This window comes from Lichenostomus cassidix, chromosome 13 (genome assembly GCF_008360975.1).
Source record: "Lichenostomus cassidix isolate B80296 chromosome 13, HeHo_3.0, whole genome shotgun sequence".
Taxonomy (NCBI): domain Eukaryota; kingdom Metazoa; phylum Chordata; class Aves; order Passeriformes; family Meliphagidae; genus Lichenostomus; species Lichenostomus cassidix.
In genome coordinates this window covers 15289461-15313893 of record NC_139494.1, presented here as the reverse complement: position 1 = coordinate 15313893, position 24433 = coordinate 15289461, and the positions used below count along the sequence as shown (strand labels likewise).

At 55.5% G+C, this 24433-nt stretch overlaps 3 protein-coding genes across 12 annotated transcripts in view; 1 reads left to right on the top strand and 2 right to left on the bottom strand.

The window, feature by feature from the left end:
* Window positions 1–205: 205 nt before the first annotated feature.
* On the bottom strand, window positions 206–7038 carry FGFR4 (fibroblast growth factor receptor 4). 3 transcript variants are annotated; one of them, XM_085073908.1, is made up of 18 exons: window positions 6785–7038; window positions 6317–6422; window positions 5142–5411; window positions 4947–5036; window positions 4622–4788; window positions 4412–4535; window positions 3940–4130; window positions 3687–3825; window positions 3410–3603; window positions 2972–3117; window positions 2599–2720; window positions 2389–2499; window positions 2060–2250; window positions 1538–1660; window positions 1392–1462; window positions 1023–1160; window positions 850–955; window positions 206–763 (listed from the first exon to the last, which is right to left on the bottom strand). In XM_085073908.1, the coding sequence occupies exons 2-18, from the start codon at window positions 6387–6389 to the stop codon at window positions 617–619; spliced, it is 2403 nt and encodes an 800-aa protein (XP_084930034.1). In that variant the 5' UTR covers window positions 6390–6422; window positions 6785–7038; the 3' UTR covers window positions 206–616. The 3 variants fall into 3 exon arrangements, with proteins under 3 accessions (XP_084930034.1, XP_084930035.1, XP_084930036.1); XM_085073909.1 differs by lacking the exon at window positions 5142–5411 and having other exon boundaries at window positions 6785–7028; XM_085073910.1 differs by lacking the exons at window positions 5142–5411; window positions 6785–7038 and having other exon boundaries at window positions 6317–6760.
* A 3970-nt stretch (window positions 7039–11008) lies between these two features.
* On the bottom strand, window positions 11009–18906 carry ZNF346 (zinc finger protein 346). 4 transcript variants are annotated; one of them, XM_085073914.1, is made up of 7 exons: window positions 18757–18905; window positions 18481–18584; window positions 18298–18393; window positions 16376–16526; window positions 15236–15475; window positions 12602–12695; window positions 11009–11323 (listed from the first exon to the last, which is right to left on the bottom strand). In XM_085073914.1, exons 1-7 carry the CDS (start codon window positions 18815–18817, stop codon window positions 11218–11220), a joined length of 852 nt encoding a protein of 283 aa, XP_084930040.1. In that variant the 5' UTR covers window positions 18818–18905; the 3' UTR covers window positions 11009–11217. The 4 variants fall into 4 exon arrangements, with proteins under 4 accessions (XP_084930040.1, XP_084930038.1, XP_084930037.1 ...); XM_085073913.1 differs by lacking the exon at window positions 11009–11323 and adding an exon at window positions 12321–12524; XM_085073912.1 differs by having other exon boundaries at window positions 18298–18584.
* A 41-nt stretch (window positions 18907–18947) lies between these two features.
* UIMC1 (ubiquitin interaction motif containing 1) overlaps window positions 18948–24433 on the top strand; it is a 40010-nt gene continuing 34524 nt past the window's right edge. For 4 of the 5 annotated variants that reach the window (XM_085073904.1, XM_085073902.1, XM_085073905.1 and 1 more), the window contains exons 1-2: window positions 18948–19300; window positions 23556–23713. In XM_085073904.1, coding sequence (XP_084930030.1) covers window positions 23564–23713 — 150 coding nt within the window. In that variant the 5' untranslated portion in view covers window positions 18948–19300; window positions 23556–23563. The remainder of the gene's footprint in view (window positions 19301–23555; window positions 23714–24433) is intronic. The other variant, XM_085073903.1, reaches the window with a different exon arrangement.

The window sequence follows — 24433 nt, the reverse complement described above, 5'->3', positions numbered from 1 at the left end:
GGGTGCTTTGTGCTGGAGCGGGCCTGGAGGCACAGGAGTGGGGACATTGCTTCCTGCACCTGTGGCACTCCATGTCCCCCAGGAGTGATTGCAGGCCCCTGTGATGGCTGGGGTGAGGAGGCAGTGAGGAGGCAACCCCTGACCTGCCTTCCAAGCATTGGGGAGCCCTTTGTGCCCCAGGAGCAGCCCAGAAACTGCACCGGGGTGTATTCCAAAAAAATAATTTATCAGGTTGATATTTCATGTACATAAATACTCATCTCTGTGGCTATGTACAGATGCAGAAGGAGCCGGGCAGCAGCAGGGCTCCTGCCCAGTGACACTTCCTCTGAAGCACTGGCCTGTCTCCCGGGGCAATGCCATGGGGATCCCAGGCAGTGTCTGCCTGGAGAGGCTCTAGCTCCTGCTGCCCCACAATACCAGGCAGATCTCATCCAGGGCTGATGGCTCAGTGCCCAAAAGGAGCCTGGAGAGAGGGACACCCTACCCTGGTGCTGTGGCTCAGGGCCCTGCCCACCCACTGCTCAGCCCAGACAAAGCAGGGACCCTGCAGTAACCCAGACCCGCTCCCTGCAAGGGCAGAGGTGGTCTTGGTGTCACCCTTCCCTGCCCGCCCCTAAGTCCTCACGCTGGGATAGGAGAAGAGGCAAGGAGCCAACGGCAGCGGGTCATGGGTGAAAACCGAATCGTCAGAGGAGCAGGAGCTGGCGGTGTCCTCACAGGAAGGAGAGTACTGCTCGAAGGGCATGGAGAGGTCCAGGTACTGCAAGGAGGGATGGTGCCATCACCACCAGTGCTGTCAGCACCCACACTGCCCACTCCTCATCCACCAGACTCCCCACTTCTTACCTCCTCTGAAACAGCTGCCAGGATCTTGTCCAGCCCCTCCACGAGCTGCTTGAAGGTGGGGCGCTGCGAGGGCACGGCGTGCCAGCACTCCCGCATCAGCATGTACCTGGGGACAAGGGGCTGTTAGCAGGGTCTCACTGTGTCCCCTGCCCACCCCTCTGGCTGGTACTCACAGCTCGTGGGTGCAGTTGGATGGCCGGTCCATACGGTGCCCCTCCTTCAGCAGCTTGAACAGCTCCTCCACAGGGATGCCAGGGTACGGGGAGCCCCCCAGTGTGAAGATCTCCCACATCAGGATCCCAAAGGACCACCTAGGGATCATGCATGGCAAAGCAGGGTAAACCACATCCTAGGGCTCCCTCCCAGCTTGGCCCACTGCACCCTGCAGTGCTGTGGGAGCAAAGATGGGAGAGGGTAGATCACCCCTGGGGAATAGTGTCCTGCTGTCCCCACAGAATACCCCCATCCTACTCACCCACAGCAACACATCAACAGCATCCTCATCCCACACCCAAAAGACCCTCATTCCCCTCGGAACTCACACATCACTCTGGTGGGTGTAGACACGGTCAAACAGGGCCTCAGGTGCCATCCACTTCACTGGCAGGCGACCCTATGAGAGCAAGCCTCTGCTCAGCTCAGCCCTGGCTGGGGATCCCTGCACGCCTCTCCCAGTAGCCCCACTCACATTGCTGGTTTTCTTGTAGTAGTCGATGTCATGGACATCCCTGGCTAAGCCAAAGTCAGCGATCTTCATCACACTCTCTGCTGTCACCAGCACGTTGCGGGCAGCCAGGTCACGGTGGATGCACTGCCAGGGAAGAGCATCACCCACAGAGGTGTGAGACGGTGACTCCAGCTCCACATATCCCCTTCAAACACTTGAAACTGTCATTTCCCTCCCACACATCCCCCAGCACTTCAGTGGTGGTGGGACTATCCCCTCATTGGGCTGGCTGCAGTGATGGGCAGTGTGAGGGCCACACACACTTCCCCAGGAAGTGGGTCAGGCTTTATGTCCCACGTTTTTGGGGAGGTACTGCCTTGAGCTTTGCTGGCTCCAGCTGGGAGGTTCTGGACAGCTTGTGGGCTAGGCTCCCTTTCCATAGGAACAGTGGGTTCATCAGGAACACACCACTCCTCTGCCACCACCATGCCCTCCCCAGATGTGCCCAGAACAGGCAGCCCACGCAGGCCTTGCCAGCCCTACCCGTTTGGACTCCAAGTACTCCATGCCACGGGCCACCTGGTAGACGCAGGAAACCAGATCCTTGAAGGAAAGCTGCTCCTCGGGCATTGCCATGACATCAAAAGCGTAGTCAGGTGTCGGGGGGCGGCGGGCACGGAGGTACTCGCGCAGGTTGCCCTTCGCAGCAAACTCCACAATCACGTACAGTGGCCCTGGGAAGGGCAGCCACTTGCTCAGCCCCTGCCCTGCCTTGTCCCTTCCCAGTTAGCCACTGACCCCAGCAGTCCCCATCCCCTGGTCCTGCTCCACGCCTGTGCCCTGCCCAAACCCTGCCTACACAGCCCCCTCACCATCCTGAGTGCAGACTCCCAGCAGGTTGATAATGTTCTTGTGCTTGTCCATGAGCTTCATCATCTCCATCTCAGATATGAGGTCAGCCAGGTCCTTGTCGGTGGCATTGTCTGGGGAAGGAGGGCCATGTCACAGTGCCAGCTGGGTGGCACCCCTGCCTGGGCCTGATGCCACCTCTGTTCCTGGGACACTGGCACAGGAACCGTTACCTTTCAGCATTTTGACAGCCACGGTGACAGCTCTGTCCGGGCGGTCTCTGTCAATGCCGTAAGCCTCTGCCCGTACCACCTGGCCAAAGCAGCCTTCCCCCAGGGGCTTCCCCAGCACCAGCCTGGCAGGGACAAGCAGAACCATGAGGGATCAAAGGGATGGCCTTATTTCCTGCCACCGCATGGCTGAACCCCAAGGGACAGAGCAAGTGTGGCTGCCCTTCTCCATGCCAGCTGAATCTCAGTGCCCTGGGGCAGAGTGGTGCTGGAGTCTGATGGTGGACAGAGGCCTCCCCATCCACCACCTACATGCTCCTGTCCCCGGGGCAGCTGGGGAGAGCAGCCCCTGTCCCTGCCCCTCATGGCACCGTACTTGTCTCGGGGGAACTCCCACTTGGCGTCAAGAGGCAGGTCCAGCTCCATGACACCAGCCAGCATTGGGGCACAGCTGGAGGAGAGACGGGTGACACGCATCAGGGATGTGCTGGACTTCCCAGAGGAGCTGGAATCCAGGGAGAACTGTGGAAAGAGACACAGCATCTCAGCCATCCCATCCCATCCCATTCCATCCCATCCCATCCCATCCCATCCCATCCCATCCCATCCCATCCCATCCCATCCCATGCTCCAGGACCAAACAAAGACCCAACAGTAAAGCAAAGAGACCCTCCCTTGGAGCCGCAGGAGGCAGTGGGGAGGGCAGCCCCAAGGCTGGCAGCAGGGTAAGGTGTGATGGACACAAGTGGCACTCATGGAGCCCATTGGTCACCAAGGTCCCCCTGCATTACCAGGGCTTTAGTTTGGCACCCACCTGTCGGATGAGTGGGAATTTGGAGAGTTTGTGGACTGCCATAGGCTCCAGGTGCTGCTTGCTCGACTGAGTCTGCATCCGGCACAGCACCACAATGATCATGGCCATGGCCACGGCCAGCGAGCCCGAGGTGTAGATAATGATGTCCGTGTACTTGGTCTCAGGGGCCTCAGCTTCCCGCACCAGCTCCTCTTCTGGGGGGAGTGAATGAGTTGGCCTGAGGCATGGCCCCTGCATGCTGGGGATCTCAGACCCCACACCAGGACCCCAGCCCTACCTGGCAGGACAGTGAGCCAGGCAGACTGGTAGGAGAGGCCGATAGAATTCCCTGCCAGGCAGGTATACTCGCCAGCATCCTCCATGGACACATTGCGCAGGTACAGCACCTCCACCTCGGAGCTGTTGATGTCTGCAGTCTGTCAGAGAGGGGGATGGATGGTCAGTATCAGTCTTCCTTGGCGGGATCTGTGCACCCCCGTCACAATTTTAGGGTGGGTATCTGGGACCTGGGTGCTTCCAGCCCTTGTTACCTTGAGCACTTGCACATACGGGACCCCATCAGGACCATAGTTGCTGCCATTGACCTCGATGTGCTTCAGCCACTGGATGTGGGGCTGGGCATCACTGTAGACCTTGCAGAAGAACTCCACATCACTTCCCACCAGGGCTGTGGTGTTGGCAGGCAGGCCAGCCTGCAAGATGGGTCTGTGTGGGGACCTCTCTGCACACAGGGAGCACAGCGATGTCACTGACATGGTGGCCAAAAGCAGGGGCTCCTTTCTCCCTCTTTTTCCACCCACCGTGGACCCATGGAGAGCCCTTCCCCAGCTCTACATCAGACCAGCGCAACCTGAGCCTGTTCTCCATCCCATGTCCCTGGGGTGCAAGGGATATGTGGGCTGCATCAGTGGACAGGCCATGACAAGAGGCTCCTCCACCCCTTCCCCTGACCCTGCCAGGCATGGGGGAGCCCAGGTCAGCACCATGCTGAGGAATCCTCACCTAGCACATCCAGGAGGTAGCTGTAGTGGATGCTGCCAAACCTGTTTTCCACCAGGCAAGTGTAGTTGCCGCGGTCAGAGGGCACCACGCTCTCCATCACCAGGCTCCAGTGCTGGTGTCGGAGCTACAGAGGGGGAGGTAAGGCAGCAAGATGAGATGGGGGAGATGGATCCCGGGAGGGGAGCTGTGGAGGGGAGAGCTGGCCCATACCCGGATGCCCCCAATGCGGTGCTCCCCTCGGAACTCGCGCCCGTTCTTGAACCAGCGGATGCTGGGACTGGGGCTGCCTGAGGCTGGGCAGCGGAACTTCACCGTGTTCCCTGCAGGCACTGCATATAGCTTCTTGTCCATTCGGTGTGGGTGAGTCCAGTAAGGAGCTGGGGACATGCAGGATGTACAGTTGGAGGGGGCCAAGGGACAGCATGGGGGCTCTTTCCCCCATGCTGCCTCTGCTGGGAGCAGGAGGCAGCAGTGCCCCATGCCCCTGGTTCTGCCCCAGCTGCCCTCTCCTGCAGTGCCCTGGTGTGGCACTGACCTCTGTGCACATAGACCGACTCCTCATTTCGGTCTCCGTGGGGACTGTCCCCATCACTATCTTCATCATCATCACCTGACGCCAGGGAGTCTGCAAAGGGAAACGGGTTGAGAGGGACATCCCTGCCTGCAGGGCGGGGTGGGCAGTGGCTGCCTTGCTGCCCCGAGGGTAGCTGGGTGCTGCCGGGGCTCCTACCCACGACAGAGATGGTGAAGTTGCGTAGGACCTCCCCAGTCCCCCGTGCCCGGCACACGTAGAGCCCTGAGTCCTCATAGGTGACCTCTGAGATCTCCAGCAGGCTCTGCCGGAGGTGGATGCGAGCCCCCGAGACGAGGGGTCGGGACTCCTTGTACCAGACTACACTGGCACCACTCTGGTTGGCATCACAGTACAGCTTCAATGTGTTGCCTGGGTCCAGCAGGAGATGTTCCTCTTCTGACTCCAGCAACGGGCTCTCAAATAGCTCTGGAGAGATGTGGTGAGCGCCCACCCCTGTGCTCACCCCTCCCTGACAGCAGGACCCCACCATGTGCCATCTTAATGTGGAGAGCAAGTGGTGTGACACAGCCCAGTGCCTGGCTCTGCCACCACAGAAGTGGGTTAGGGCTGGACTCTGCCCTGAGGCACGGAGACAGGGTTTCCCCCGTCCAAGGCCACACATGCTACCATCCTTCCACCGCTCCCAGTGCTGCCTTACTGAAGGAGGGCACCAAACCCCCCCCAGACACCCATCGTCGGATCTCTATATGCCCCAAGCACAGCTGGGACCCGTACAGCCTGGCTGTCCCCGGCAATGCCCCGGCTGGCAGTGGAGCCCAGCTTGCCGATGGCCAGCAGCAGTGTGGGCACGTGGAGGGCAGAAACAACCTGGCCGCCAGCACAGCAATACCACCGCAGCCCGACTGCCCACGTGCAGGAACCTGGAGGGCACAAGAGTGTCTCCAGCTCAGTGCATGGCCAGCACGATGTGGGATAGTTGGTCTCCGGTCCCCTGAGATACGTCCTTCTCCCGCACCCACTACCGCAAGGCGCGGACTGCCCGCACCTCGCCAGGAGCCACACACAACCGCCACAGCTCAGAGCAGTCTTGCCACCCCGCTCTGCCACGTGTGTCCACCGAGCGAGCTGAGCCCCCGCAGCACAGGGGCAGCCTGGCTGGAGCCACCCTGCTCCTGTCGGTGATGAAAACGCTGGTCCCTGTGCCATGGCCCCAGCTCCTGCCAGCCCTGCCCTGCAGGAAGGACGGTGGGGCTGCGTGCCCAGGGTAAGCACCCGCATCCCAGCCCGGGGGTCGCCGCCCCGCTGGGATGGATAAAGCACGACCCCACTCCCGCCGCCCCCCGGCTCCGCTTCGTCCCCCGCAGCCGTACCTGGTTCCATCGCCCTGCCCCGTGCAGCCGCCGCCAGCAGCAGCCCCGCCACGACCTGCAAGAGGGGCCGCATCTTCCAGCCCCCCTCGGCGCGGGGTGTCCCACCCTGCGGGACAGGCAGGGTTGGGTGAGCGGATCCGGGCGGGCAGCTCCCTCCCCTCCCGAGGCACCGGAGAGCAGCGGTGCGAGGTCCCCGGGGCACCGCGAGGGTGGGTGCGCATGGAGTGGAGGCAGAGCACGGGGGTCCACGGGCAGGAAACCTTCTCCCTTGGGAGGGAGTACGGAGAGTGGGAAACGCCCCGTTTGGGTGCCGGGAACCCAACCCTTCCAGTCAGCGGCAGCCTGGTCAAGGCGCTGGGACGGTTAACAGGGGGCGGGGGACAGCGGGGGATCCCAGGGAAGGGGAGAGTGTCCCGGGAGGGGGTGGTGAATAGTCCTGGGGGCGAGGGTCGCGGTCGGCGTGGTTACCGGCGGTGACGGGCTCTCGCGGCGGAGCCGCCTGCGCTGCGCGGGCCGGGGCAAAGTCCGGGGGCGGCGGGCTTAGCGCCGCCGCGCCCCGCACTGTGGCCCCATGGCGGCAGGGCTGGGGACGGCTCTGGCTCCGGCTCTGGACTCGGGACGGCTCCGGCTGCGAGCAGGGCTGGGGCTCGCTCCGGGCTGGCTCCGGCCCCGCTCTGCCGCCGCCGCGGGGGCGCGGGCACTTTGTAGGGACGCGCTCGGGTTACAGCGGCCCCGCCCGGAGCGCTGGGGAGGCGGGGGGGGGGGACGGGGACCGGCCCCGCTTCGCCGGCACCTCTGCAAATCGACCCGCCGCCGAGTTGGACGGGGGAGGTGGGGGATAGCACCGGCCCCCCCAGCAGAGAGAGGCGGCCCCTGGACCCCTCCGTCCCGGCCCCACCGCTGCAGCCTCCCTCCGCGGGTGGGGAACAAACGCAGGGGGCTACAAAACACCCGGGACTGCTCCCCTGTGCCGCTCCCTCAGGCAGACCCCACGCGTGGGGAGCAGCACATGGGACAGGCAGCAAGGCCACCCCCCTTTCCTCGCAGTTGCAGGGAGTGGGAGCACTCAAGCCTCAAGCAGGTGTCATGGCCCGGGCTGGGCACTGAGCGTTGCTGGGTGCCCAGCAGCCCACACGCTAATTGTGGCATAATTAGTTGTAGTGTTATCGCTGTCGGTGCCATAAAGTGGCTGTGACCCTCATTAGGAGCCCATAACGGAGTGTCATAAAACACAGCTAAGCTGCTAGTCAGCGTCAGAGTGGCCTAATCTGACCCATAAACACTTTGCCCTTACCTTCCCTATGCTGCTGCCTGTACTGGGGCAGGCAGACCCCACCATGCCCAGGCCTTGCTGCCTGTTGCCCCTCGTGGGACCCCTGGGCACTGGGGGAAGCCTGGCCTCAGATGCTCTTAGCTGGTGTGGTCCCAAGGAACACCTCCCCCTAAGCATCCTGCTGCCATCGAGAGGGGACAGTGTCCCCAGTACGTGGCCAGGGTCTGGCCCTAGAGCTGCTCTCCCATTGCTGTATTGCTGTCTGCTTTGCCACCTTTCTGCTTCCCAGCAAGACCTTCCAGGGCTGTGCTGAGCCCCACACACAGCATTGCCCATGCCTCATGTGGATCTTGAGGCCATGTTAGTGGGTATGCCATCACTATCACCCCTCATTCCGCAAGGCCACACTGCAAGTCCTGGGCACAGCCTTGTCCGTGCTGCTCCAATGTGCCAAACCAGCACCTTCCAGCATGACATGGTTTCACTGTGAGGTCTGGTTGGTGCTACAATCTCCCATAGTACCATCCACCCCGTGCTGCTCCCCACCAGGAGTGCTGGTGTCCCCTTGGGGTGCAGGGTGCACAGAGCAGTCCCAGGGACCAGCAGCCCCCAGCAGCTGTTCATTCCTGCTGACGCGTGAAGCGGACGAGAACATCAATTTCACGGAGCAGCGGCCGCCCCTGCAGAGTTCACAGCATGCCGGAAGCACAGAAAAATGTTGGGTTCAGCTCAATTCGAACCAAAACCAAATTAAAACCAGAGAGAAAGGGACCTTCCCAGTACTGGGAACACCAGGGGAGAGCCAGGACTCTGGGGAGCCTGTGGGAACCACAGCCTGGGATGAACATGGAAAGATTCCCTGTATCCCAGGGTTCCTCAATGCTGGGTGGAAGAAGGGCAAGCAGACCAGTGCAGGCACCTTGCCCCATGTAACACCAAATATCCCCATTGGGCCAGGGCAATGCCAGGCACAGGCCAGGGCTTGGTGGGGCTGTGCTGCAGGCAGCTGGGAACTGGTCACCTCCCTGCCGTGGGGCAGTGCTGGGCCAGGACTGGGCTGCCTGGCTTGATTTATAACAGCAACTGATGGCAAACAAAAAGCCCTTCACAGCAGCCCAGCCTCACCGCCTGCCACCCGCTGCCGGCAGCACCACAACGGCCCCTGCCACGCCAGCAGCTCAACAAGGGGGGATTGTGCCAGCACAGCACTCTGTGCTGTGGGTGCACCCCTGCCCCAGCACCCTCCTCTGGTGCTTCTGGCTCCCCCCCAGCTCATGGGCTGCTCCCCATGTGGCATCCCTGTGGCACCGCGAGGGATGTGTGACCCCTGATTGCTTAGCTCAGACACAGCTGGGTGCCCAGAGATGAAATGTGCTCCCAGTACTCCACAGATTGGGCAGAGGAACCCGCTCTTGCCCCATGCCCAGCTGTGAGAGAAAACCCCCTGGCCAGACCCTCGGCCTTGCTTATACATGCGGGGCCCCCCGGCAGCGAGCACGCAGAAGGGGCCGGGCGCCGGCACGCTGGGGCTCCATCCTCCCGCCTCTGCCCCTTCCCCCAGGCAGTAAATCATCTCCACTCCCCTCATGAAAGGCCCATGTATGTGCTGCCGGTACAGGGAGCCTGCCTGGTGCCAACAATATTGCTCTTGGAAGGCAGCCGGAGCTGCGGGAACACAGCCGCCCCTTGTGCCTGGCCCCAGCACTCACCGCCACTCCCGCTGCGGTGGCACCTGCGGCCAGCCAGAGCCCGCGCGGCACGGTGGCTCCTGGGGGGGCTGGAGCCTGGGGGGCTCTTTCCTCCTGGAAGTTTCTCTTGGCCTCCCCTGAACGGCTCTTGTTTGGGGCACAGAAGCCCCAGCTCACTGTATCCTGTACGTGCATGGGATCTGAAGCTAGCAGGCTCATGCCATGTGCTGATGTGAACCTTCTGGCACTGAGGGAGCGGGTCAGCCCTGGAGCACAGGGGTGAGCCCCAGCACAAGGGCTTCCAGCCCCATCCAGTCCCACTGACCTAAACATGGTAGCTTCTAGCCCCAGCCACAACCTGCTGCACTCACATCAGCAGGAACCCATTGAGGCAGCCAGGGGCCAAGCTGGAGGGGCAGGCAGATGCCCCAGACTCGGCAGAATGCTCTGGAGGAGGTGGGTCCTGCCCTGGAGGCAAGCAGCCAGGTTTGGGGCAGTGTGTCCCACCAGGACCTGGTCTTGCCTGCCCATCCTTATCTCCACCTGGGAGGGACTGATGGAGCAACCCAGCTTGGTTAAGGTTTAACCAGGCAGAACTTGGCAAACATAAACTGGCTGCTCCCTCTGGGGAGCCAAGAATGTGGGGCCCAGTACAGGGGCTGCAGGACAGGGACACCAGGGGCCCAGGCTTCGCCAAGCCCCCAGCATGGCACAGGAGTGTCCACAGATTGGGGCAGTGAAGGCTGAATGGGGAATGTACAAGTTGAGGGTGATCTGGCAGCAGAGTGGGCAGTGTCATGCCTTGTCGCTGCTGCAGCCCTGCCACCTCTTCCCACCCCAGCTGTGTGGGGGAGCCTGTGGCTACAGCTGGCCCAGGGGATGGGGTGCATGGGGCCAGAATGTGTGCTGCTCCCCTTGGGGACATGCCACACACCATGTGGTGAGTCAGGCACCACAGTGCCCATCCATGGGCCAAGAATGCAGGAGCTTTGCCCACAAGCCCTGTCCCCTGCACAACATCGGGGGTTCATCCCAGTAAAGCAGCAGCCATGGCAAGGAACTGCAAGACAGGAATGGGGCCACCCCAATTTTCCCAGTCCCTAATCGCAAGCAGGCGCCCAGTCCCGACTCCACATCTGCACCTGATTTACTCATTGGAGCCAGCGAGGCCACAAGGGATGGCAGTGGTTGGGGCTGTGGCCACTGCTGCGCTCTCCCCGGCTGAGGCGGGGACCCCAGGCATGCTGCTGGAGGAGCAATCAGCTCCACAGAGCTGGCTGCAGCCTGGGCAGGGGGCTGTGGTGCTTCTGTGGAGGATGTGGCTGGTGGGTGGCTGCGTGCTCTGTCCTGCGCCTCCCAGCCCAGGAGGCGATGGGATTCAGCCTGGCAAGGCAGCCAGAACCTGGCCCAGGACAGAGAGCAGAGCTGAGTTAATAGCACCTGGACACCAGGGCACAGCTGGGGACAAGGGCCATGCTCCATCCTCAGCCTCCCAGCAATGTGGGTGGTTCTGGTCCCACAGCCAGGCTCCAGGTCCCCTCCTGTCATGCCTGGGGGTGCCCGTGAGTGTTGGTGTCCCTCTGAGAGCAGTCCAGCAGCAGGACGGGCAGCCCCCCAGAGTGGGGACAGGGAAGAGGTGGCCACTATCAGCTTGCTGCCAAGCTTACACCAGATACACACTTCCTCTCACACCACACCCACCTTCACAGGAAGCAATTACACAATGAAAACTACTCTAAGGGAGTGAAGTATTTGCTGTCTAGCAAGTCTCTTCCAGCTGGATCCTTTTCCTGACACATTCAGTCCCCGTTCTGCTCAACGGGTGTATACAGGAGGGTAGGGCTTTGCTTATCCAGAGGGATAATGAAACCATTGTGGGCTGGCAAAGGATGTGCATTCTGGGGCCACCAACAACTCCAAGAACAGTGCTGCAACTTGCTCTAGAAGTCTTGGCTGAAGTAACTGTAGCCTCCTGGGGCAGTTGACTCTTCCCGGACATACTGCTGTGGCGGGAACGGTCCAACAACTGGCACTGCTCCTGGCATCCTGCATATCGAAGGGAGCAAGAGGAAGAGAAAGAGGAAAAAAAGGAGACAATGTCACAAATGCTCTGAAATGTGCCAGCTGCAATCACTGCTCAGCAGGCAAGGCTGACAGCAGAGCAACAGTCTACCGCAGCCAAGGCAACAACTTGCCAGAAAACCTTCCAAGTGCATCTTTGGTCTCCATGCCTGTGTGTAAACAGACACCTTTAGCATGGCAGAATTAGCTGTGGCTCAGCTCAAGGACTGCTAAAGAGCTCCCATTACAAAGCAAGCATCCTGCCTCTCTGCAGGCTGCAGAAGCTGGAACAGGACTGCACAGCTGAATCCAGAGCAGCTTTCTGAAAGGGAGTTGTATGGCTGCAACAGCTCCAACAGCAGCAGTGTCCTTAAAGGGAACATTTATGTGTGTGTGTTGGGAACATCCTCAATGTTATCCCTCTAGAATGGGATACTTCCTATGCACTGATCTAGTTGTTGTGCTGTTTGAGAGCTGGAACCTTCCTGGGATGAAAGATGTCTTCCCATCAAGTACTCCAGAGAGCTGAGGGACCCATACTGTTATTCCACAGACAGGTAACAAGAGATCCCAGTTTTCTTCCTGTTGCTTCTGGGGAATTTGGTTAGGAGCCCGCCCTCCCTTCAGGTAGGATTTCCTAGTACTTTCTTCTAAGACGCTTTCTAACCAACCCAGGCTCACTACTGAGCCTCTTTTAGTGAAGGCTCTTAAATTAAAGATTGACAGTCTCCAGAACAAGTATTTTTGGTATTAATCGTCTGGCAGTCTAATTTTTTTCAGTTAATAATATATGCAGGGGATGCCATTATTTAACTTGCCAGCTGTGAGAGCGAGTTCAAGAATACAGTCCAGGTTTCTGGAGCGTGCTGACTATATGCCAAATTTTAAGACAAGCAACCCCAAGGGAGATTAGAATGGCAAGCAGATCTCCACTGAGCCAGTCCTTAATTAAATTAAAATCTCAGTTGTTTAAAGAAACTATGTTTAATAGGTGTCAGGTTCACTGCGAAGGTCCGTGCTGAGCTGAACTGTTAGGAACCAAAAGCAACTGGAGGCACTTCCACCTCAGCAGCGTGGCTGGGCTGTCTGCAGAGGGAGCTCCCGGAGCAGCGTCAGGACATGCAGAGAGCGCCTGTACAGACCCTGCTGTTCTGTTTGGAAGTCTTCTGGAAACACGCATTCAAAACTGCATTTTAGGTTATATTTAGACCATCGATTTGAACAGTGAGGCTGGAAACACACTTAGACAAGAACATTACTTACTGATTCTTGTGTTTGAAGCCACTGATGTGAGCTTGGTACTGCTCTATGGAGTTCAGCACTATGTTACATGTGCTGCAGGGGTAGCCCTTCCCAGCTGAAACAGACAGCAATGTTAGCACACACAGCTAGCCAAACCCTGTGCCTGAGTTAGAAACAAACAAGATACTCAATCACCTGATCTATTCAACAACCTGAAACAAAGACAACAATCAACAATCCGATCATGCAGGGAGGTCACAGAATCCCACTACCTCACTGTGTATCAGCCAGTCACAGCGAGGGAATCCCTAAGCCAAAAAAGCTTTCCTGATCAGAACATGGTATGTTCATCGACCAAAAACACTCATGTTCCTCACAAACAGTTAATAGTAAAAGTCTCAGATTTGGACCCCAAACCTGATGCTATATTGCCTTTGCAACTCCATTTCTCTCCCTATTAGTAGAAGATATTCCTACTTCTGCTGATCTGGACATCTCAAAACAGAAAATGAGGGAGATACTGAATTTGTAAGCTCATAGCATTTCAATAAAAAAAGCTGCCAGAGGAGATTACACACAATGTCCAGCTCCACAATGCAGCATTCTGCTAAGCCTTGCTGAGGTGCCAACTGAGGATATTAAGCTCTGTCCTCAAGCAGTTTGGTTACAGTCAGTGGATCAGTTAACTGCCAGGAAAAAAAAAAAGTTTCCAACAATAGTGGTACTAGACAGGATCAATGGTTTTGTGTAACATGACAACTCCAGCTGGACTGAAAGTTCAGGAGGTCACAGATACCAAACAGGCAAGTATGGCAGCACAGGAGTCTCTACCAGGGAAAAATTCTGGCAGTTGTCATCAAGACATTAAGCGTTCCTGAATTTTGGCTCACTGGGGAAGGGCTCTGGCTGGGAATCTCATAAGGAAAACATTTCCTTAAGGTGAAAGAGGAGATAGACCCCAGGCATGCAGAGCAGCAAATCACTGAGTGGGAAGCTCAACACTGGATGTAGCAGACACTTCCCCACGCAGCTGCTGCATCTCAGATATTTCAGACTCCAGTGGCACATTTGGCTCTCAAAATGGAGCTGGATCTAAGCAGGAAAGGCCAGAGGAGCTGATACAGCCCTCAGGTCTGCTTCTCTGCACCATAAACATCAAGGTTTCTCTGTTGCAAATCCATCCAACAGGTGCGTGCACAAAATCTGTTTACACATAAGTGTGTAAACTACACTCCTGCACCCCATACCAGTCATTCCCAGAGAACATTAAGCAGGCAAACACCTCAGTGTTGCACTTGTAAAGAACACATCTTTACCTGCTGCCAGTCGGGTCCCAGCAGAGAGTTTAGGGACAAGTGTGGCTGTTGGCACACAGAGACAGGCAAAGAGGGTAGGACAAAACATCCCTGACTGCAGCCCATCTCATATGAGAAGCGCCCGATTAGAGCCCACTGAAACCCTTCCTGAAGAGCTGAAGTGCCTTGAAGATGTGACTGTATGTATTCTGGCTCTGCTGGCACTTCTTGGGACACATCAATCACACAGGCAAGGGCACTGCCCACCTACCCAGGCAAGGGCACTGCCCACCTACCCAGCCTGCCTGGGCTGGGGCTCCTGCCACTGTCAGAGCCTGAGTCACACTCAAGTGGCACCATTCAACAGAGCCCACTAATTAGGTGCAGAGCAGATGGGTAACGAGAGATACCGAGCACCTTTTCCATCTCCCACACGGCCACGCAATGTGGGAGAGAACATTACTTGGCTAATTGAGCCTCATTTGTCATAAGTGCTACCGGTATCTAAAGGTGGCCTGCAAAGAATTAGAATAATTAATCTTCTGCTTGTGTGGGTTTTTACGACAGAGAAAGAAGCCCTTGATGAAGATTTTAAGATGATCTGTCTGCTTGTTATTTACCTCAAGTATCCAGCAGGTACTAAGACCTCCTGATCCAACAGAAGGCGACCAGGAGGAACAAGGGAGTTTTCTGTGAGTGCCTAATGCTTTCACTGGACTCCGAGGGCTTTCATCATATACAAGTGCTCATAAGCAGCACATCATAAACCAAAAGAGTTTTAACTGTCTGCCTAAAGTTCCTCCTTAATAGCTCTGGGCTTTTTTTTCCCACATTCCTGCTTGCTCCAGAGAGAGTTGCATTAGTTCATCTGATACAAGTGCCCACACAGAGGCAGAAAGGCATTTAGAAAGAAATCTTTCTTGCTTTCATGTGCTTTGAAGCAGCAGGTGCAGTTAAACCTATTCCTTCCATCTCTGGCTAGTCCCCGCCAAAGCAACTTTTAAGCATCAAATGCCACTTTTATCTTTCCATTTTGGATGCAATCACCTAACTAGAAACAGTACTGGCCAAAATCCTTGGATTATCTGCATAGAGAATAAAAAGGACACGTCCCCGATTAAACACCACCGCATAACACAACCCAAAGCTTGTCATGAGTAGCTACAGTCTAAAACATCTGCTGCAGGAGGTTACAACATCAACCAAATCAATCTTAGGGTGGATAATCAAATTCCTCATCATGAGCAATTCTCCCCTGCTCCCTCCACACAGACTCTCTTGTCCAAAGGCCTGTCAGACACTTTGTTTTTCTCCCACCCTGCTCTTCAGCTGGTTATCAGCCTCCCTGTTGGGAACTCACCCATGAAGGACGACGCCGGTGCATCAGGGGTTCGGCCGTAGTGTGCCATCAGCTTGTGTTTGGTCTCCTGCTTTCTGTGCTTCTTGCCTACATAGTGTTGTTTTGCCATAAGGGGGTTGTTGAAAGTGGCATGGCAGAGGCTACAGAACTTGTCCGGGTCAGTAATGTCCTTGTTCTCTTCGTTAGAAGATGCAGTAGAGGTGGGGGGGGCAGCAGGGTGTTTCTGTGGGGGCACCGTTTCTGCAGGGTGAATCCAAACTCCTGGTCAGTCACAGAACTCAGGGGGAAAAACCAGTCACTTAATTTCCCTTAAACCCACATTAAAACCAGTAACACACTATATCTAAACCCCAAACCTAGCCAATGTAAGACATCTCAATAAATTAATGATTTTCCTACCTCTTCCCTTAACGCTGCAGAATTTAAAAACACGTGGTAACATAAGTTCAGAATATGCCAGGAAAATTTTCAGGGTTTAAAAAAATCCAACAGATTTGCATATTTCTCTTTAACCTAAGTATGACTGTATTCGAGAAACACTGGGTATGAATGAGCTTCCACCTGCTGTCATCATCTGCCAGCCAGAACATGGGCACAAGCCCTTGCACAGAAAAGGCAGTGGGTTTCTGGAAGCACCGTGCAGCTGCAGGACTTGATCCTGAAGTCATGAGGAGTCTTGCCTGAGAAACAGCATAAATGGGACTAGGTCTGGCACAGTGGATCTGTACAGGGGAACACGTCTCCTGTGTGGTGGAGAAACCCTTTAATTACAGGGTGCCAAAGAGCAGAGTGAGTAACCTGCTAGGGATCACAGAGCTCCTCTTGTGTGAACACCATATCCTGTGACAGCATCATTTCTTCATCTTAACAACACAGTCCTGGTTCCTGCATACAGGGATGGGTACAACAGCTGCTGCCAGATGCATTTCCCCCAAACAAAGCAAAACAATAAAACACACAACTTCTTGCCAATGCCATCCCACTGAGCAGGCTGGCACAGCCAGGTCTCTGGAGGTGCACTGCCAGCTTACTGTGTTTCATGGTGAGGAGCACACACTCTCACGAGAGCTCACACATGGGGTTCAACAAACCTCTGAACAGCCCTTTGGGACAACATGAAGGTGCTACAGACACTCATACCTTCTACTTTGGGGGCCTGCTGCTTCATGTTCTTGGCATGAGTCTTGCCCAAGTAGTGAGATGTTGCCACAGCTGGAGAAGAGAAGGTCATGTTGCAGATGGGACAACACTTGTTCTTGTCCTCCCCATTGCTGCCTTCCTGCTTGCCGTCCTGTGCACAGAGATCCACAAAGTGGGTGAGGCTGGAAGGGACCTCTGCAGGTCACCACGTCCAGCCTCCTGGTTTTGAGGAGAAACACTATGGTTTGGGGGTCTAAAAAAAGGTCACCAGAGACGTTCAGGTATTAAATTGATGAAGTGTGACTGAGTAGAACTTCCATGATGCAGCATCACACTCTCCCTCACTGGAGAGTGTTCTTGCACCAGATTATTGTTTTTAATCTGTTGGCGAATACTCCACGCAGAGGGGCAGCCCTGACCTGTTTGGGTTAAGGACAAGGTTAAGCATGTGGCTGCCAAAACTGGACCATGCAGCCTTGTCCCCTGCAAGGTGTGAACTGAGCAGCACAAACATCACTATCAGCTGGGTCATCTGCAACACAACACCAGCTGAGGAGGGAGCAGCAGGCAGTTCTCAGCCTGACACTATGTGCAAAGGCATCTGCTGTTATCCCCCAGCTCTCTGCAAATGCCGGAGTTAAGGATTACAGCTAAAGCAATCATAAAAGTAGAATCTGTTTTGAGGGAGTCACAGGGCAGTCAGATGGCTGATCGGAACGTGGGCCTTTACTGACCAACAGGCTCCAGCTACCAGCTGAGGGAACCTAAATAAGTAAAATAAAGAATGCTCTGGGAAGAGAATTCCTGTGGATGGTGAACCCAACGTGCTCTGTGTGATGTTATGCAATGATGCTCCTGACAAGGTGTTGCTCCTGTTTTTTCTCTGTCATTTCAAGCAAGACTATCAAAAAGAGGAACATGCATTTGTTTACATGGGAAGACATGTTCAGAGAGGCTGTCTGAAGGAGGAGGGCAGGAACTGGGACAAGGCCTGGTGAAACACCTGCCATTGAGCTTCTCAGCTCTCACAACACCCTTTCTGAGAGCATTTTCCTCATTCACTTACAAGGCTGTGCAACAGCCTTTAGCCCAGCAAGTCCCACAGAGCTGTATTTAGCCCTGGTAGATTTTGCACTCACAGAAACCAAGGATGGGTCAGGCTGGAAGGGACCACAGTGGGTCATGTGGTACAACCTCCCTGCTCAAGTAGGGTCATCCCAGAGCACTTGGCACAGGATTGCATCCAAATGGTTCTGGAATATCCCCAGTAAGGGAGACTCCACATGTTCTCTGGGCAATCTGTTCCACTGCTTGGTCACTGCACAGGGAAGAAGTTCTTTCTCAAGTTCGGATATAACTTCCTGGACATCAATTTCTGCCTGTTGCCTCTTGCCCTATTGCTGGACACCCCTAAGCAATGCCTGGTTCATTCTCTAACATCCTCCCTTCAGACAGCTGACAGAATCAGAGAATCATTAAGGTTGGAAAAGACGTCCAAGAACATCAAGTTCAACCTTTGACTGATTGCCACCTTGTTAACTAGACCAGAGCACTTGAGTGCCATGTCCAGTCATTTCCTGAACACCTCCAGGGACGGTGACTCCACCACCTCCATTTCAGTACCTGACAACCCTTTCAGTAAAGAAATTCCTCCTGATGTTGAACCTGAACCTCCCCTGGCACAACTTGAGGCCATTTCATCTTGTCCTGTTGCTGGTTTCCTGGGAGAAGAGGCCGACCCTCACCTAGCTACAGCTTCCTGATAGAGAGCTGTGGTGAGCACTAAGGTCTGCCCTGAGCCTCCTTTCTCCAGGCTAAACAGCCACAGCTCCCTCAGTCGCTCCTCACAAGACTTACCCTCTACAACTTACAGACATTGCTCGTAGACATTACTTACACACATTGACCAGGTCTCCTCTCACCTGCTTCAGCTCCAGCTTCATCTTCTTCCCGTGGGCACCTTCCTCCCCGCCGTGGATGGACAGGTACCGTCTCACCTTGTTGGCGTGTTTCTTGCTCTGGAAAGAGCAGAGAAATCCCCGCTCGGTGCCTCGCCGTGCCCGGGGGTGGGCTGGGGCGGGGGCGAGGGGCTCCCCATTCCCTACCTGGTAGTGAGCCAGCCGCTGTGACTCGGAGATGAGCAGGGCGCTGCACACCTTGCACTGTGCCTCGGTGAAGATGTGTCCGTTCTCCCGGATCAGCCGCTCCACTGTGGGGTGAAGAGGGTGGGACACACAACGGGGGCGTCAGCGGCCCGGCGGGACCCCGCGTGATGTGGGGCGTCCCTCTTCGGAATGCCCCGCACCTCACGGGATCCGACCGGGCTACAGGGCACCTCGTGGGGCCCGACCACCCGCCCGCTCCCGGTCCCGCCGCCTCACCCGCCTCTTTGCCCACCAGCGGCCCCGCAGCGTCCCCGTTGCTACCGGCCCCGTCCGCCATGGCCGCCGTCGCCGCCTCACGCCGTTCTCGCGAGAACCCGCCCGCGCGCCCCCTCCGCACCTAGCAACGGCGGGGCGGTCTCCCGCGAGAGCGCCGCGCCCTCCCAGAGAGGCGGCGGCGGACATGTTGGTTTTGGGCACAGGTGTATTGTGGACTGCCCCGTGGCGACTGGTTTTTGTGGGTGTTTAAGAGACGCAGCGCATCCTTCTCCTGAGCAAGCGGCGTCTAGGCTGAGAAAACGGTGAGACCGCCGGCACCTCAAAACGAAGAGTCCGGTCGCTCTGCCCGCCCGTCACGGACATGGCGCTGCCCGCTTCAGCGCCCCGACGACCACGTGAGACGCTGTGAAGCCGCCGCCGCCATCTTGGGTGAGGGCAATGAGGCCTCCGTCGCCAACTTGAGTGCGGGTGCGGGACCCGCCGACCGGGGCCGGTGCGGGAGACCCGGCGGGGAGGCCGCGGGCAGCGGGGCGGCCCGGGCCCGGTGAGTACCTTGTGCCCTGCGGGGCATGCCGCTGCCCCGCGGCGGGTGGGCCCCGGCAGAGACGCGGGGCTCCCGGGAATGCGAGGGAACCCTCTTCGTCCGCCTGGGGCCGTTCTCCGGCCCCTGTCCCTGGGCTGACCCCCTCCCAGCTATGACTCCCGCTCCCCGCCCCCGGCGGCCCGGGACCGGTCCCCAGCGCTGACCCCTGAGGAAGGGACATCTCCCGCCTCCCTCTAAGGGCCCTTCCTGTGTCGCTTGCCTGGAGGGGACCCAGGTGCTTTGCCTGGGGACACACTGGGACTCTTCCTGGGCCATCCCTTGGGGAGAGGACGCGAAAAGCAGAGCTCTGCCTTGGCCGCATCCCCTGAGATCGAGGTGCTCCTGCCTTTCCTGTTCCTCTTGCCAGGCCTGGCTCCCTCCCCTTTTCCCGAGGCAGCCCCTGCACGTTTGCCCCCCATTGGTTTGCCCACCTGTGGCTGATCCCCTTCCCCAGACCTCACCCCTATCCCGCCTGCCACCCCCCATGCTTCTCCCCCGTTTGTCCAGTATCTCTGACCCCATCCGTATAAATTTCCCTGCAGAGCCCTCCGTGCCCGAAGGCAGCAGGTTAGGAAAAGGAAAGGACCCTGGGTGGGTTTTGGGGCGAGGATCGCTTTCCCCCCACACAGATGAGGAAAATGTTTTCCTCCCCTGTCCTGGGAGGAGGGAGATGCTGCTGGCTGGACTCGAGGGCACTGGAGCAGGGACCATCTCCCGAGAGCTCAGCAGCCTGTGCGGATGCGCCCGGCCATGCATGGCCTCTGCAGTGCCCGTGTCCTCTCTGTGCAGAGCCAGCTCTATAAACGAATCAATCCGGTAAACAATTTCTCTCTCCCCGGGGCGCTGCCAGCCCTCGTGTCCTGGTCACGGAGCATCAGCTGGGCCCTGCGTGCGGGGTCGAGCCGAGGGTCTGGGGATGATATTTCCACGGAAGCGTGTGGTGCTGACCTGCCTGAGCATGGGGAGCATCGTGCCTCTGCTTCCCGAGGTGGGGGGAGTTGTTTACAAAGCGACAGCCTGTGTTTCCAACGACTCAGGAACTCATCCGGGGATGAGAGTCATTCATTTTTTTTGGCTTGGTTTTTTCAAGCATTTTTCAAGCTGTCAGAGCTTGGCAGGTCTGTAGCTGCAGTGTCAAGATTTAGAATTATTCTGTCGGTAATTGCTTTCTGATTCATCAAAATGATAGATGAGAGGGAAAATGACAAATAATCACAAGTTGGGGATCTTCAAGGATATCCCTAAAAATGTGACTGGAGAAGCGTGGCATGTGCGAGTCCCTTGTCAGGAGGTCACCTTTGCTGTCAGAGCGTTTGCAAAGAAATTCTCTTAAATTCAGAGTTGGAAAAAAATCTGGATAACTGCAAAATGAGTCTGTGAACTGGACTGCAAAGGTAATTTTAGATAATTCAGTCTCTGGTCTTTTTTTTTTTTTTTTTTGCTGGGTCTGAAAGCAGGTATCTTCCCCTCAGGCACTCACAGCTATCCTTTCCAAGAGTGCTAAAAGCAAAATATGCTCAACTTCCCTGCCTGAAGAGGAGGTCTGTGCTCTGATGCGTGTTTCCTTCCCTCAGCTACACCAGCATGTCTAATAAAAGCTATTACTGCTCTCCTACTCACAGCCTCAGACTAGCACAGCTACGAGTGATCTCTTACTTGTCTTGTTCCCTTAGTTACATTTTCAGAGACTCTCTTTGCCACAAGTCCCTTCATTTTCAGAAGCGTTGTGGGAGTTGTGTGGTTACATCTCTTACATCTCCTCTTTTCTCTCCTTTAAATGTTGAAGGTAGGTGACTCATCATAACTCCAGCTGATATTTCTCAGTGATCTCTTATTTAGCACAGAGCACCGAGCAGAAGATGTATCGCAGAGTCAGAGGAGAGATGGTGATACTGAGGTGGATTTAAAAAAAAAAAAAAAAAAAGAGGCAGCACAGCAGTTGCTTATTGCTGTTGCTTTTGTTGTGGGGGTAAGAAGGTTTATAGGTTGCCTCTCCAAAGCCTCAGTGACCTTGTGTGGGCCCTTCTGTACTCCTCATGGCATATGAGTGAGTGGTTTTCTAAAGATCACCACCGTGGATGCCCTTTGTGGAGGCAGCTCACAGCAGCTGGGTGTAAGGCTTGGCTCATCTCCCTGGGTAGGGAGGGCAGAGAGACCGTTTGGATCAAAAGATAAAACAATGGAGAACATATAGTGAGGATATTCCAACAACACCGGAGTTCAGCTTAGCTGGAGCTGAACAGCTTTGTTCTGCAAGAGCCAGTGCTTTACCAAAAGCAGTGCTTGTATTTATTTTCCCTTCCTTTCATGGCTCCAAACTCCTCAGAGAGCCGGATTAAATTAGATATTAGGAAAAAATTCTTCCCTGTCAGGGTGGTGAGACTCTAGCACAGAGGTTGCCTGGAGAAGCTGTGGCTGCCCCATGCCTGGATGTGTCCAAGGCCAGGCTGGACGAGGCTTAGAGCAACCTGTTCTAGTAGAAGGTGTCCCTGCCCATGGCAGGGGTTTGGAATGAGATGATCTTTAAGGTCCCTTCCAACCCAAACCATTCTTTGATTCCTAAACAAACACTGGAGGAACAGCTGTGGTCCTTCCAGTCACTTCGGTGCTGTTTTTTTGGTGCCCATTTGTGCAACATTCTGCTTTCAGAGGGCTCAGCAAACCTTTGGTGCAAATCATGACTCACCAGGATAATCATCTTTTGTCTCTGGGCGTGTATGTGCATGTATTTGTAGAAGGAAGGCTGCAGATAGTAGGGAAGGAGCATGGTTATTCCTCACCTTGCTGCTCGGACTGTAGATGGAGCAGTGCACTGCTGTTCTCAGCACTGATGGGGATTTTGGCCTCCCTTAGTGTTTCTATACGCAGTGGCTGTTTGCAATTTTGTGGTGTTACAGAGAAGGGTTTGGTTCTATCCTGGGTGATGTAGGGTCTCTGTTGCATCTTCTCTTACTCTTATTTTAGATCTAGGCAGCACATCTGAGCTATTTCAGTAATCTTGAAGGAAGGCAGAGTGATGCTGTGGAAGGACAGTGGTCTGGGAACCGGCCAACTTGACTTGCATTTCCAGCTCTGCTGTTCCCTGATGTGGAACGAGGGGCTTGTTGTTCATCCTCTCTCTGCACATGTTTAATTGAACTTCAGCAGAGCTGGTCATGCTCAGCCTGCTTTGTAAAGCTCTTTTACATCACAGTTCAAGAAGCACTGAATATTGTTCTTGAGTTATCTGGTAAACAGCAAGCACAGGCAGGAAAAGGTTGTTTAACCCTGTGTGCCATCCTACTGCTCTCCCTCACTGAGCTCTCTTCCCAGTTCTCTCCTCTGAGCTCTTTTGGATCCAAGCAGCTAGTGCTTGCTGTGCATCCCTCTCCATCAGTCTGTGGGCTGCCAAGGGAAGGGATGCTGAAGTACCAGTTTGCATTGTGTGGGCACCTGCCCTCAATTGTGCTGGGCACTCAGGTTTGCACTAATAACACTCAGCAGGTTCCTCGCTGCTTGTTAAGTGCCTTCGTTAATGCGGATGGTTTGGGCATGTCTGGATGGAGTTCTTCCGGAGCCTGCTGCTCATTGAGAAATGCAGACTGCCAGATAAACCTGTTGTCTTGTTTCCAGCCTGCCTGCTGACATTGCCTATGTTTTCCCTGTCTGTAGTGCTGGAGCAGCCATGCCCTGAGCTGTGCAAACGGCAGGACAGCATCCTTGGAGGAACAATGCCTTTCCCCTTGGTTTTGTTGAATACAAAAGCTGACAAAGGGCTGTGCTGTGGTGGCTTCTTGGTCTGATGTGCAAATGTCAGCTTGATCTGCTGCCACAGCCTGGTTTGTTCTGGTCAAGGTGTGGGGCTGAGGAGGGGAGGTTGTGTTGGAGGGTGGGAGACCTGCTGTGAAGTCATGCTGTGGAGGAGCTTGCTGATGGGCTTTTAGAGGAAAGCCTCATTGCTTTGGAGCAAGGCATTCAGAGTGGCTTTGGTCTGTGTTGCTGTTCCCCTGAAACCCCTTTTTAGCAATCAGCCGTAATAAAGTGTTCTTAACTAGATGAGTGGTGACTGGTGCATGTGGCTCCCAGTAACACTAAATCCACCACGCTTTGTAATAAGGTTTCAGTGCCTGGGGTCTTTTGCCTAAAAATAGCAAAAAAAAAAAAAAAAAAGAAGACTGTTAGGGGAAATCTAAATCAGAAGGAAACAAATGGCTTTTAATCTTTCCCTCTGTGCCAGAGTGAAGGATGCCGAGGAGGAAGAAGCCTGCAGAGGGCCCGGAGTCTCGAGGTCAGGATGGGGAGGAAGAGGAGGAAGAGAAGAGGAACCCAGCCAATGCCAAGAAGAAACGCAGTTTTGTGGATGCGTTTATTGTTATATCCGACAGTGATGGAGAGGTCAGTGATGGGTTTGGGGTACCCAGAGCCTGTGCTGGGTCGTGTTGTTGCAGGACAGTGCCCAAAGCAGCCCTCACTGTCGTGCTGGGGTCAAGCTTTGCACAGAGGGTCTTGTGCCATTCCTTTTCTTACACATGAGATGAATCAAATCCTATTTGACTAGGAAATGAATGGTGTGCTTCGTGAGGGTGAGTTATGAGTCTGGGATTTGATAACCAAATCCTCTCAGAACTGAATCTGAAACGTAATTTAAAAGTAACCTTTCCTCAATCCCTTTACAAATCTTTTTTTCATAATTTTTATTTGATTGATTTCCAGCTAAACCTTAGCAACGTGATTCTGTATTATGTGCAAATAGATAAGAAAACGATTCAGAACTCGGGCTTGTGAGTAGCTCAGAGACAGGCAGTTTCTGGTAAACTGATTCTGAATTACAGGAGCCTGAGTTTGTAACCTAGCTCCAAAGGGTGTTAAAGGTGAATGTGGTTTGGGAGTGCCTGGCTAAGGCATCAAGGCTCAGATCCCTGATCCCCAGCGTTGGCTTATGCACATCAGCATTACCCTCAAGATTGAAATGTCTGTGGTGGTTACATGGGTGATGGGATGAGTGCGGGAACTCCTGCCTGGGGGAAACCCACAGCCCTGAGAACCTGTGCCTGACTGAGTGAGGTACACGAGAAGAAATTATTACAATCAGGTTTTTTATATGTGACTCTTAAG

Coding starts and splice junctions, on each gene's coding strand:
- ZNF346 (XM_085073911.1), bottom strand. CDS start 18,817: ATGGCGGACGGGGCCGGTAGCAACGGGGACGCTGCGGGGCCGCTGGTG. Junction 12,696..15,235: donor ACCGGCGTCGTCCTTCATGG/GTGAGTTCCCAA, acceptor TGTCTGTTTCAG/CTGGGAAGGGCTACCCCTGC. Junction 12,525..12,601: donor GGCTTCAAACACAAGAATCA/GTAAGTAATGTT, acceptor CCTAAAATGCAG/TTTTGAATGCGTGTTTCCAG.
- FGFR4 (XM_085073908.1), bottom strand. CDS start 6,389: ATGCGGCCCCTCTTGCAGGTCGTGGCGGGGCTGCTGCTGGCGGCGGCT. Junction 5,412..6,316: donor GGGCAGGGCGATGGAACCAG/GTACGGCTGCGG, acceptor ACATCTCTCCAG/AGCTATTTGAGAGCCCGTTG. Junction 3,604..3,686: donor CTGGCTCACTGTCCTGCCAG/GTAGGGCTGGGG, acceptor CACTCCCCCCAG/AAGAGGAGCTGGTGCGGGAA.